At 38.8% G+C, this 14557-nt stretch overlaps 1 protein-coding gene across 1 annotated transcript in view; it reads left to right on the top strand.

Annotated features, from left to right (window-relative positions):
- DGKK (diacylglycerol kinase kappa) overlaps positions 1-14557 on the top strand; it is a 176039-nt gene that overhangs the window by 104302 nt on the left and 57180 nt on the right. The window contains exon 8 of the mRNA XM_052662711.1: positions 11850-11952. Within this exon, the coding sequence (XP_052518671.1) occupies positions 11850-11952 (103 nt within the window). The remainder of the gene's footprint in view (positions 1-11849; positions 11953-14557) is intronic.

The following is a 14557-nucleotide window of genomic DNA, read 5'->3' as shown; positions in this document are numbered from 1 at the left end:
CTATTTATCTGTAACTCCATTTTGTTTTCAAGATTTTGGATCATCTTTACTATCACTATTCTGAATTCTTTTTCAGGTAGACTCCCTATCTCCTCCTTTTTTATTTGCTTTGGTGGATTTTTATCATGTTCCTTCACCTGCTGAATATTTCTCTGCTTTTGCATTTTGTTTAGATTGCTGTGTTTGGGGTGCCCTTTCTGCAGGCTGGAAGTTCGTGGTTCCTCTTAATTGTGGAGTCTGCTCCCTATGGGTGGGGTTAGACTAATGGCTTGTCAAGGATTTCTGATTGGGGGAGCTTGTGTCTGTCTTCTGGTGGGTGGAGCTGGATCTCTTCTCTCTGGAGTGCAATGAAGTGTCCAATAGTGAGTTTTGGAGTTTCTATGGGTTTAGCATGGCTTTGGGCAGCCTGTTTTTTAATGTTCAGGGTTGTGTTTCTGTTTTGCTGGAGAATTACTATGGTGTGTCTTGCACTGGAACCTTTTGGCTCTTGGGTGGAGCTTGATTTCAGTGTAGGTGTAGACACTTTTGGGTGAGCTCTTGTCTATTAATGTTTCCTAGAGTTAGGAGTTCTCTGATGTTTCACAGTTTTGGAGTTAAGCCTCCTGCCTCTGGGTTTCAGTCCTTCTCTTACAGTAGCCTCAAGACTTTTCCATCCATACAGCATAGAAGATAAAACCCTTAGGTTATTGGTGAAATGACTCTCCACAGCCAGGAGCACCCAGAGAGATTCACAGAGTTATATACAGAAGAGAAGAGGGACCAGGAGGAGAAAAGGGGAAGTCAAAAGGGGAGGGAGCAATCTAGCCAGTAATCAAATCCCTAAGTACTCTCCATAGCCTGGAACACCCAGAGAGATTCACAGAGTTATGTAGAGAAGAGAAGAGGGAGGAAGGAGATAGAGGTGACCAGGAGGAGAAAAGGGAGAGTCAAAAGAGGAGAGAGCAATCAACCCGGTAATCAAATTCCTAAGTGAAAATGGATACCAAATATTAGATTCTTAGCGGTACAAAATTGATAACAAATATCAAAAAGCAAAGATTAAAAACCTAGAATAGAGGTTAGACTCTCAAAAATACAATATAAAAATACAAAACATAATCACAAATTTTTTTAAATATATATGGAACTTGTTTTAAAAAATAGGGTTTTTTTAAGTAATAGTAGGCTATAAAAATGAAAGTTAAAGGAGTAATAAAAAACTAATTTTAAAACAATAATTAAAAAGTGATAATAGTAAAAATATATCTAGAAATTTCTCTTTGGCTGTTGTGGGCAGTGTGGGGTCAGTTCAGTGTCAGATGGTCCCTTGTTCCGGCTTGTACTTGTTCTCAAGGTCTATAGGTACCCTTAAAATGCAGTCTCCATTACTAAATGCAGGGTTTTAATCTGTTGCACCTGTCACTTCCAGAGCAGTTCCCCCTTCTTTGTTTATTTTGGCTTCCTTCCTTTGCAAGTCTCTTCAGTATCTAATTTCCGCCCTGACACAAGGGGGCAAAGGTGGCCACTAACTTAGGCTCACTTGTTCAGTTGTGTTGTGGGGAGGGAGGGGCACTGCAAACAAATACCACTGGCATGCAGTGGGGAATGCTCACAGTGGATGGACCACATTAGGTTTGCCACAGCCCAAGGCAGCATGTTTTTCCCAGGTCTACACTGCTCAGGCTCCAGGGTGCTCTGCAGGGGCACTGTCCCAAGTGGGCCCTGCATTTCATGCAATTCCCAGGTATAAGCCACTCAGGTTCTCTGCAGGGGCACAGACCCAGATGGGCTGTGTGTTTTGTGCCCTTCCCAGGTCCAAGCAGCTCAGGCAACTGGGTGCTTGACGAGAGCACTGTCCCAGGTGGGCTGTGCTTTTATTCACCTCCCTGGTCCTGGTCACTCAGTTTCCCAGATGTGCCACTAGAACACAGTCCCAGGTGTTTTGTGTGTCTCCTCTGGGGAACTGATCTTAGGCTGTGACACTCCTGACAGATGTCAACCTTCCAGGATTCCAGGAAGATGTGGTTAGCAACTGGGAACCTGCTCACAGTTTGGTGGAAGATGCAGTCTCTGGGGCTGAGCTTGCAGCAGCCCCTTGCCTTCTGGCTCTGGCTGTCGCAGGCCAGCCTCTCTGCCTCCAGGGAGGGAGGGCCCTATGTGGCAGCCAGCTTGCTCTCCTTTGGTATTCACTCAGTCCTTTGTTCTGTGATAGTGCCAAGGGTCACCATGAGGCTTTAGAGCCTTTTGCAGGAAAAGCCTTTTTTTTGGTCTCTGGTGTTCCGAGGATTTGGGTTATCTCACATTAGCTCCTTCAGCATGTCCTCAGGGCATTCAGGCCCAGTCCTTACCCTAAGGACCAATGATGCAGCCCACGTCCCCCTGCCCAACCCCCACTTGCTGCAGGAGGACATCAGCGTCTGGGCCACTTCTCTGCTGGCAGTTGTGGTTAGGTGCATATTCTGTGGATTTTTTTTTTTCCCTCCCAGTTATGTTGCCCTCTGAGATTCCAAAACTCCCCACAGACATGGCTGTGAGAGCATTTCCTGCTGTGTGGAAACTTCTCCTTCACGACTCCCTCCCCAGGAAGGGTCTCCATCCCTAAATCTTTTGTCTCTGTTTTTGTATTTTATATTTTGTCCTATCTCCTATTGAAGAGATTGGGCTGCCTTTCTGGGTGCCTGGTGTCCTCCACCAATGTTCAGAAGTTGTTTTGTGGAAGTTGCTCAACATTCAAATGATCTTTTGATGAATTTGTTGGGGAGAAAGTGGTTTCCCGTCCTATTCCTCTGCCATCTTGGGATTGCCCCCTCCAGTTTTGTTTTTTCTCCTTGTAGTTTATTTATAGTCTCATAACATTGTGGTCAGAAGAGTTGTTTGATATAATTTCTTTTTTTTTTGATATAATTTCAATTTTCTTAAAATTTACTGAGATGTTTTCTTCAGCCTAACGTGATCTATTCTGGATAATTTTCCATGTATAGTCAAAAGTAATTTATTTTCTGCTGCTTTTGAATGGAATATATATAAAGAACAGTTTGGCTTATGTATTAAGGACAATGTTTCCTTATTGGTTTTCTATCTAGATAATCTGTTTGTTGGGTATGTAGGTTGTTATTTGCTCTTGTGTTGGGTGTATATATGTTTTCAATTGTTATATGTTCTTCTTGGTTTGATCCCTATGTCATTATGCAACATCTTCCTTTGTCTTTGTTATAGTCTTTGTTTTAAACTCTATTCTGTGTGATGTAACTATTGCTATCTTGGCTTTTGTTTAATTTCCATTTACATTAAATACTCTTTTCCATTCTCTCACTTTCAGTCTGTATGTATCTTTAGATCTTCAGTGAATTTCTTTTAGGTGCATATATATGGGGGTTTTTTTGTTTTTTGTTTTTTGTTTTAATCCCTTCAGCTACTCTACATATTCTTTTTGGAGCATTTAGTTCATATTTATATTTAAAGTGACTACTGATAAGTATTGCTTATTGCTATTTTTTTCATTATTTTTGTATTTCTTTTTGTTCTTTTCTTCTTTTCCTCTCTTCTTTTGTTATATGAAGGCCACCTTTAGTGTTATGTTTGGTGGCTCAGAGGGTAAAGCGTCTGCCTGCATGCAGGAGACCTGAGTTCGATCCCTGGGTCTGGAAGATCCCCGGAGAAGGAAATGGAAACCCACCCCGGTACTCTTGCCTGGAAAATCCCATGGACAGAGAAGCCTGGTAGGCTACAGTCCGTGGGGTAGCAAAAGAGTCGGACATGACTGAGCGACTTCACTTTCACTTTCTTTAGTATTATGTTTAGATTCCTTTCTCTTTTTTGTATGTATGGTTGTTGTTCAGTCACTCAGTCATGTTCAACTCTTTGTGACCCCATGGACTGAAGCATGCCAGGTTTCCCTGTCTTTCACCATTTCTGTGAGCTTCCTCAAACTCAGGTCCATTGAGTTGGTGATGCCATCCAACCATCTCATCCTCTGCCATTCCCTTCTCCTCCTGCTTCTATCTTTCCCAGCATCAGGATCTTTGTATGTATATCTAATAATTATATATATATGTTGTTGTTGTGGTTGTTTAGTCTCTAAGTTGTGTCCAACTCTTTGCAACCCCATGCACTACAGAACACCAGGCTACTCTGTCTTCCATTATCTCCCAGAGTTTGCTAAAATTGATGTCCATTAAATAAGTGATGCTATCTAGCCATTTCATCTCATCCTCTGCTGCCCCCTTCTCCTTTTGCCTTAATATTTCCTAGCATCAGGGTCTTTTCCAATGAGTCAGCTCTTTGCATCAGGTGGCCAAACTATTGGAGCTTCAACTTAAACGTCAATCCTTCCAATGAATATTCAGGGTTGATTTACTTTAGGATTGACTTGGTTTGATCTCTCAAGAGTCTTATGCAGCACTCCAATTCAAAAGCATCAGTTCTTCAGTGCTCAGCCTTCTTTATGGTCCAACTCTCACATCTATACATGACTACTGCAACAACCATAGATTTGACTATATGGTCCTTTGTCAGCAAAGTGATGTCTATTTCTCAATATGTTGTCTGGGTTTGTCATAGCTTTCCTTCCAAGGAGCAAGCATCTTTTAATTTCATGATGGCAGTCACTGTCTGCAGTGATTTTGGAGCCCAAGAAAATAAAATCTGTCACTGCTTCCACTTTTCCCCCTTCTATTAATATTTGCCATTGAGTGATGGGATCAGATGCCATGATCTTAGTTTTTTTAGTGTTGAGTTTCAAGCCAGCTATTTCACTCTCTTCTTTACCTTCATCAAGAAATGCTTTGGTTCCTCTTCACTTTCTACCATTAGAGTGGTACCATCTGCATATCTGAGGTTGTTGATATTTCTCTTGGCAGTCTTGATTCCAGCTTGTGATTCATCCAGCTTGGCATTTCGCATGATGTACTCTGCATAAAAGTTAAATAAGCAGGGTGACAATATACAGCCTTGTTGTACTCCTTTCCCAATTTTGAACCAGTCAGTTGTTCGATGTCTGGTTCTAACTGTTGCTTCTTGACCATCATATTGGTTTCTCAGGAGACAGGTAAGGTGGTCCAGTACTCTAATCTCTTTAAGAATTTTCCACAGTTTGTTGTGATCCACATAGTAAAGGGCTTTAGAGTAGTCATTGAAGCAGAAGTAGATGTTTTCCTGGAATTCTTTTGCATTCTCCATGATCCAATGAATGTTGGCAATTTGGGCTCTAGTTCCTCTACCTTTTCTCAGCGTAGCTTGTACATCTGCAAGTTAGTTCACATACTGCTGAGACCTGTGCTGTGTGCTGTGCTTAGTCACCCAGTTGTGTCTCTTTGCAACCCTATGGACTGTAGCCCGCCAGGCTCCTCTGTCCACAGGGATTCTCCAGGCAAGAATACTGGGGTGAGTTGCCATGCCCTCCTCCAGGGGATCTTCCCAACTCAGGTATCAAACCCAGGTCTTCCACATTGCAGGCAGATTCTCTACCATCTGAGCCACCAGAAAAACCCAAGAATACTGGAGTGGATAGCCTATCCCTCCTCCAAGGGATCTTCCCAGGAGTCATACCTATGACCCAGGAATCATATTGGGGTCTCCTGCATTGCAGACGGATTCTTTACCAGCTGAGCTACCAGAGAAACCCCACTGAGGCCTAGCTTGAAAGCTGTTTTATAGCCCTAAGTTTTTGCCTCTTAATCCCACTCACTTATTTCACTCATCCTCCAACCTCTTCCACTCTGGCAACCACCAGCTTGTGTATATGAGCCCATTTCTGTTTTGTTATGTTTGTTCATGTGTTTTCTTTTCAGGTTTCACATATATATGAAATAATACTGTATTTGTGTTTCTCTATCTGATTTATTTCACTTAGCATAATAACCTCCAAGTCCATCCATGTTGCCACAAATGACAAAATGTTCTCTTTTATGGCTGTGTGATATACCATTATATATATAAAAATATAGACATGTATGTGTACATTATATATATATTATATGTGTGTATGTATATACATATGATGTATGTGTGTATATGTATGTATTATATGTGTATACATTATATCTGTATATATATATATATATATATATCACATGTTCTTTATCCATTCACCTATGAATGGACACTTACAGTGGTTCCATATTTTTGTTATTTTAAATAGTATTCAGTGAACATAGGGGTATGTATATCTTTTTGAGTTAGTGTTTTCATTTCTTTGGATAAATGCCTAGAAGTGGAATTGATGGGTTGCATGGTAGTTCTATTTTTAGTTCTTTTGAGGAATCCTCATAATGTTTTACATAGTGGCTGCATCAATTTACATTCCCACCAACACTGCACAAGGGAACTTTTTCTCCACATCCTCACCATCAGTTGTTGTTTCTTGTATTTTTGAAAAGTCATCAGAAACTTGTGAGGTGATAGCTTATTGTCATTTTGATTTGCATTTCCCTGATGATTAAAGATGTTGAGCATCTTTCCATGTGCCTGTTGGCTATCTGTATGTCTACATTGGCAAATGTCTGTTCAGGTCCTCTGCCCATTTATTAACCAATTTTTTTGGTTTTTTGTTTTTTGTTTTTTTTTTTGTATTGGGTTGTATGTGTTCCTGATATATTTTCCGTATCAACCACTTACTGGGTATATCACTTGCAATTATCTTTGTCCAGTCAGGAGGCTCTCTTTTCATTTGGTTGGTGTTTTCCTTCACTGTGCAAAAGTCTTTGTTTCATATAGTTCCATTTGTTTATTTTTGCTTTTGTTGCCTTCCCTGAGGATACATATACAAAAAAAATATTTCAAAGAGCTCATTGCTTATGTTTTCTTCTAGTTTTATGGTTTCAAGTCTTACATTTAAGCCTCTAATCCATTTTATTTTATTTTCATATATTTGTAAGAAAGTGGTCCAGTTTCATTCAATACAGCTGTCCAGTTTTATTGAAGAGGCTGTCTTTTTTCCATTTATATTCTTATTATCTCTTTTGTCATAAGTTAGCTGATCATATGAGTGTGGATTTATTTATGGACTCTCTGTTCTTTTCCCTTGATCTGTGCCAGTTCCATACTGCTATGAATTCTATAGCTTTGTAGTATGGAAGTGTGACAGCTCTAGTTTTGTTCTGTCAAGATTGCTTTGGCTATTAGGAGTCTTTTGTGTTTTCATCTAAAAACTGTGTTTTTTCTTGTTCTGTGAAATATGCCATTGATATTTTGATAGGGATTGCATTTAATCTGTTGATTACTTTGGGGAGTATGGACATTTTAACAATATTGAGTCATCCAGTTCATGACTGTGATATATTTTTCCATATTTTGGTGTGTCATCCTCAGTTTCTCTAATCATTGTCTTATTGTTTTGAGGTTACAGTCTTTTTACTTCCTTGGTTAAATTTATTCCTAGGTATTTTATTATCTTTGATGCAATTATAAATTGGATTCTTTTCTTCATTTCTCTTTCTGATAGTTCATCATTAGTGTATAGAAATGCAACAGGTTCCTGTATATTAATTTTGTGTCTGCAAACTTCTTAATTCGTTACCTTTACTACATTTTTGGTGCAGTCTTTGGTGTCTTCTCTATATAGTATTCTGTCATATGAAAATAGTGATTTTTTTTACTTTTGCTTTTCTTATTTTGATGATTTTATTTCTTTTTTGTACCTCATTGCTATGGCTAGGTTGAGGATTTTTGCATCTATATTTATCAAAGATGTTGGCCTGTAATTTTCTTTCTTGTAGTGTTTTTGTCTGGTTTTGGTATCAGGATAATGGTGGCCCTATAGAATGAGTCTGGAAGTAGTCCTTTGTCATTTTTTTTGAAACTGATAGATATTAACTCTTCTTAAAATATTTAGTAGAATTCATCACGAAGCCATCTGGACCTTGATTTTTCTATGGGGGGGTTTTTTGATTACTGATTCAATTTCATTACTAGTAATGAGTCTGTTCATATTTTCTGTTTCTTCATGATTCTGTATTGGATGATTATATGATCTAGAAGTTTTTTTTTCATTTCTTCTAGGTTGTTTAATTTGTTGGCATATAATTGTTCATAGTATTCTCTTATAATCCTTTGTATTTCTGGTGTGTAAAGTTATAATTTTTCCTTTTTAATTTCTGATTATCTTTTTTGGGGTGCTCCTTTTTTTCTTGATCAGCCTAAATAGTCTTGATTTTGCTTGTCTTTTTAATGCCATGATCTTACTTTTTTCAGCGTTGAGTTTCAAGCCAGCTTTTTAACTCTCCCTTTTAACCCTCATCAAGAGACTCTTTAATTCCTCTCTTAAACCAACTCTTACTTTCATTGATCTTTTGTATTTTTTAGACTCTATCTCATTTATTTCCTCTATTATCTATTATTTTCTTCCTTCTCCTAAGTTTGGGCTTTGCTTATTCTTCTTTTTGTAGTTCCTTTAAATGGATATTTAGATTCTTTGAGATTTTTGTTTCTTCAAATACACCTGTATCTTTATAAAATTCCCTCCCGCTTTTGCTGTGTCCCATAGATTTTGGGACACGCGAAAGAATGCTCAAACTACACTACACTGTGCTCATTTCACATGCCAGCAAGGTTATGCTCAAAATCACTCAAACTAGGCTTCAGCAATACGTGAACTAACAACTTGTAAATGTACAAGCTGGGTTTTGAAGAGGCAGAGGAATCAGAGATTAAATTGCCAACATTCATTGGATCATGGAGAAAACAAAGGAGTTCCAGGAAAACATCTACTTCTGCTTCACTGACTACTCTAAAGCCTTTGACTGTGTGGCTCACAACAAACTGTGGAAGATTCTTAAACAGATAGGAATACCAGACCACCTTACCTGCCTCCTGAGAAATCTCTATGCAGATCAAAGAAAAAAAAAAAAAGAACTGGACTTGGAACAACTGACTGGTTCAAAATTGGGAAAGGAATATGAAAAGGCTGTATATTGTCACCCTGCTTATTTAACTTATATGCAGAGTACATCATGAGAAATGCTGGGCTGGAAGAAGCACAAGCTGGAATCAAGATTGCCAGGAGAAATATCAACAACCTCAGATATGCAGATGGTACCACTCTAATGGTAGAAAATGAAAAGGAATTAAAGAGTCTCTTGATGAGGGTTAAAAGGGAGAGTGAAAAAGCTGGCTTGAAACTCAACGCTGGAAAAACTAAGATCATGGCATCTGGTCCTATCACTCAATGGCAACTATTAATAGAAGGGGAAAAAGTGGAAGCGGTGACAGATTTTATTTTCTTGGGCTCCAAAATCACTGCAGACGGTGACTGCCATCATGAAATTAAAAGATGCTTGCTCCTTGGAAGGAAAGTTATGACAAACCTGGACAGTGTATTAACAAACAGAGACATCACTTTGCTGACAAAGGACCATATAGTCAAATCTATGGTTGTTGCAGTAGTCATGTATGGATGTGAGAGTTGAACCATAAAGAAGGCTGAGTGCCAAAGAATTGATGCTTCAAACTATGGTGCTGGAGAAGACTCTTGAGAGTGACTTGGACTGCAAGGATATCAAACCAGTCAGTGTATTAGCCACTCAGTTGTGTCCGACTCTTTGCAGTCCCATGGACTATAGCCTGCCATGCTCCTCTGTCCATGGGATTTCCCAGGCAAGAATACTGAAGTGGGTTGCTGTTTCCTTCCTAAAGGAAATCAACCCTGAATATTCATTAGAAAGACTGATGCTGAAGCTGAAGCTGAAGCTTCAATACTTCAGCCACCTGATGTGAAAAGCCGACTCACTGGGAAAGCCCTGGTGCTGGGAAAGATTGAAAGCAAGAGGAGAAGAGTGTAACAGAGGATGAGATGGTTAGATAACATCACCACCTAAATGAACATGAATTTGAGCAAACTCCAAGAGACAGTGGAGGACAGGGGAGCCTGGCATGATACAGACCTTGGGGTTGCAAAGATTTGGACACGACTTAACACTGAATACAACAACATAGATTTTAGAGGTGTTTTTCCATTTTCATTTGTCTCAAGGTATATTTTGATTTTTTTATTGACCTATTGGTTATTTAGCAGCACGTCATTTAGTGTCCTTATGTTTGTGTTTCTTCCAGTTTTTTTCATGTAGTTGATTTCTAGTTTCATAGTGTTGTTTTCAGAAAAGATGTTTACCATGATTTGAATCTTCTTACATTTAATGTGACTTTGTTTTATGGCTTAGCATGTGATGTATCTGAAGAATGTTCTATGCACACTTGAAAAGAATATGTATTCTGCTGCCTTCTTATAGAATGTTCTATGTATATCTATTAAGGTAATCTCATGTGTTAAGGTAATCTAATTTGTTAAGGCCAGTGTTTCTTTATTGACTGCCTGTTGGCTGATGTATCCATTAATGTAACTGGGATATTAAAGTCCTCTAAAATTCTTGTGTTTCTGTCTCTTTCTTCAGTTATTTCTGTTAATATTTGCTTTATATATTTAGGTGCTCCTCTGTTGAGTGCATAAATGTTTACAAATGTTATATATTCTTGTTGGATTGACCCCTTTATCATAATTTAATGCCCTTCCTTGTTTTGTTACAGTCTTTGTGTTAAAGTCTGTTTTGTCAGATATAAGTGTTGCTACTATGGCTTTCTTTTAATATCCATTTGCACTTTCAGTCTGTGTGTGGCTTTAGATCTGAAGTGAGTTTCTTGTCAGCAGCATATATGTGCCCTATTTTGGTATCCGTTCAGCCCTCTATTTCTTCTGATTGGAGAATTCATCCATTTAAATTTAAAGTGATTATTGATAGGTATTTACTTACTGCTATTTTGTTCATTGTTTTCTGGTTGTTTTTGTAGTTCTCTGTTCTTGTCTTCTCCTCTTGGTTTCTTGTGTTTTGATGGATTCCTTTAGTAATATGTTAGGGTTCCTTAAGAAAGTAAATCTAGTAACCATCAGTGACATACTGAACAGCACAGGGAACTCTGATCAATATTCTATAATAATCTAAATGAGAAAAGAACATGAAAAAGAATATATACATGTACATGTGTAACTGAATCACTTCACTGTATACCTAAAACTAACACAACATTGTTAATCAGTTATACTCCAGTATAAAATAAAAGTTTTAAAGGAAAGTAAATCTTAAGTTTTCATCACAAGGAAAAAATGTATCCATGTATAATTATTGATTTAACTAGACTTACTCTGGTGACAATTTCACAATGTATACAGATATCAGGTCATTAGGTTGTATACCTGAAATTAATGTAATGTTTATTTCAATTATATTGTCATTTAAAAATAAGACAACTCTGGTTGTCCTCTGGATCTTTTTAAATTAATTTTGCCTAATTAGGCCAGGTTCATGTCATCTAGTAACTGTGTAATTTTTCAGGAAGTGATGCTTGAAGATATCAGAAATCTGGGAAGTATGCCATTAGTAGGGAAGGTGGCCGAGTCTTAGGTTTTTTACTTCAAGGTTTGACCTTGAGCAAAATTCTTTTCCTCTCTGAGCTTTGGTTTTCTTATTTCTAAAACAAATTTAATAATGTCTTCCCTAACACACATGACTGTTGTAAGGTTTGAAGTATAATAACATATTATCAGGATTAGCACTCTTATACTGCAAGTAAACTCCCCATTCTCTAGGCCACTAAAATTGTACCCTAGGACTGGCATATACTCAGTGCCTATAATAGTATCTTCTGAAAGGCACCTTTGAAAGGAACAGGGTTCAGAGACCACATTCAGGGATGATGCAGACTCAAAATGGAGAAAGACGTTGAGTCAGGAGTATGTGTATGGCACCAAATCTCAAAAAGGGAGTTTTGAGTACTAAGCACTTAAATTTTGAAATTGAGACAAAATGATGCTCTATGTTATCCTTTTCTCACCCCACTCATGTTTTTTTTTTCTTTCTTTCTTTCTTCTCCTGTCGTTCCAGGTGCATGATGACTGCAGGAGACGGTTTTCCAAGGAATGCTGGTTTGGAAGTCATCGATCATCAGTCATTCCTCCCACTGCCCTGAGCGACCCCAAAGGTGATGGTGAGTAGCTAAATGTTAATCTCAGAAATACATTGTGGAGGGAAGGAGGGTGCAAAGCCTGGGGGAAATGACTGCAATTAAATTATTCTGGTCAACTAGTCAAGCATTTCTGAAAGTACAAGTGTGCAAATGTGTAGAGCATACCTGTGTGCTCAGCTGCTCAGTGTGTCCTATTCTTTGCAACCCCATGGACCATAGCCCACCGGGCTCCTCTGTTCATGGGATTTTCCCAGCACAAATACTGGAGTGGGTTGCCATTTCCTCCTCCAGAGGATCTTCCTGACCCAGGAATCAGACCTGCTTCTCCTGTGTCTTGTGCATTGCAGGCAGATTCTTTACTGCTGAGCCACCAGGAAAGCCCCTATGTGTAAAGACAGCTCATGATTTTTAGACCTTTGGGATGGTGAATGTAGATGTATCTGTATGTGGGGATGTTCTTTGTAGCCTCTGTCACAATTGTTACCAAATGATCAGAATTCATTTCAGCTTTTTCTTGATTTCCAGACACTAGATAATCCATGAAATAATTTTGTTTGCTTGCTGCCTACTTCATTGCCAAGTAAAACCCAGCATTAGCTGGGAGCAGAGAAAGGAAAAGAAAGAAGAGTATATAGTTTCCTTAGAGAACAAAAGGAGGAAGGATTCCTGTAATCATTACAACAGTTTTAGAACTAGACACAGCATATGTGCACATACATGTATGTGAGCTGCTCTAGTATTTTCCAGTTTCTTTCCTAATCCCAACACAGATACAGACAGACATTGGTACATGGAATGAGCCACTCACACAGTTTTCTGCAGGCAAACATACTCATATGTCCCCATGATGACATGCTCAGGCACATATCCCTCACTCAGGGATGCATATATATAATAATCTCAGATCTATTCAAATATTTATCCACATAGATTCACCTACAAGATAGGTGACTAGAGAAGTCATGAGACTGATGCCTTGGTACATAAGGGATACTTGACTGGCTAGGAGAAAAAAGAGACTAAGGGAAAGATGGAGTTGATAAAACAGGAAAAGTAACAAACTAGTCAGCCAAGTGTACTCAGACTCCTAGTGAAAGTCAATGAAGTCCTGAATGTGAAGTGGTGAGACTTTGCTCACCACTACAGGAACCTGGGGAAGATGTCTTTGGGGAGTCTGAAGGATAGCCACTTCAGCATCTAATAAATCACTCCCAAATAAGTGTTAAGGGGCTGCCACCTCTTCTTTGTAACTGGCCCAATGAGTTCTATGTTTCCTGGCCTGGTGGAAGTTAGAGTTTTTTAGTTTGTTTTTTCCCATCCTATATAATTTCTTATTCCTGTTATAGATGGTCAGCTAATAGTATTGCTGCTTCCTTTTGCTTTCCACCAATGTCATTATTTCTTAGAAGCATCTATGCTAAGCCATTGTTTTGGTGTAGTGACTCACGTTAATGTCCCATGAGTTAGCCTTTCATCTTCGTCATCTGCAGTCTTGATCCAACTGAATGCCACTCTTGAGAACCCGTCATTCTAGCATGTATTACTTAGTTTATTAGGAGTAGCTTTTAAAACCTCTGTATCTTCTTGACTTTTTCTGGCTTCTTGGATTAAGGATAGGTCTCCCGTTGGGAAGTCCCACCCAACTTGGAGATGATAAAATAATTAAAAATGATCTGGGCCAACCCCTCTGGCCAAGCTAGGGAATCCCTTCTCTAACATCCCAGAGTGGAGGCATCTGAGGAAACATGTGCCATTGCTGAGTAGCACTCATCTATCCATTCATTATTTATTTAGTCAACAAACTCTTAATTTCTGAGAATGTCTTCTAATTTCCCCTTTTTCCTACCCAATCTGCTTGGTAAATTTCTTCTCTCATCCTAGAGGGTGAGAACAAAGTTAATTCTTATCTTCTGTTTAAAGGTTTCTGTAATTGCCCCTCCCCATTTCTCTTGACAAATAAATCACTTCCTTTGCTGTGAACCCAGAACACATATCTCAGAGCACTTACCACACTATATTATAGTTCATCACATGAATGTCTTCTATTCCAGACTGGGAGCTCTTGTACCACTAGCACTTAAACCTGGATACATGGCATATGCACAGTCAAGATTTGTTGCATGAATTAATTAATACATTTACTGAATGCCAAGTATATGTAAGGCTCAGTGATGAACAATGTAGAGAATAGGATATGACTAAGACAGAATCCCTGATTCATATGGGGGCAAAATTCATATGCAGTATTTGTCAAATCTGAGAATGCATCAGAATCATCTGGAAGGCTTGTTAAAACACAGATTTCTAGGCCCCAGCCCCTGCCCCACAGCTTTTGATTCAGTAGAGCTGAGTAGGGCACAAGAATTTTCATTTCTAACACATCCCCAGATGATGCTGATACTACTAGTCTTGGGAGCATACTCCATCATGTACTAACTGTGTGACTTTGGGCCAGTTACTTAACCTCTCTTTGCCTTATGTACCATTTGTTTCCTGCTCGGATGCCTTATGAGGGTTAAATGAGGAGTTAACATTTGTAAAAGAGGATTTTAAAATACAGGAAGGGGAACAGGAAGCCAACCTTAACATCCTTTTGTGGTATGAACTGAACAAGTTTGAGAGTGAC

The sequence above is a fragment of the Budorcas taxicolor genome, chromosome X, assembly GCF_023091745.1.
Source record: "Budorcas taxicolor isolate Tak-1 chromosome X, Takin1.1, whole genome shotgun sequence".
NCBI classification, from domain to species: Eukaryota; Metazoa; Chordata; class Mammalia; order Artiodactyla; family Bovidae; genus Budorcas; species Budorcas taxicolor.
The sequence above is the reverse complement of the archived record's forward strand: the minus strand, read 5'-3'. Positions and strand labels throughout refer to the sequence as shown.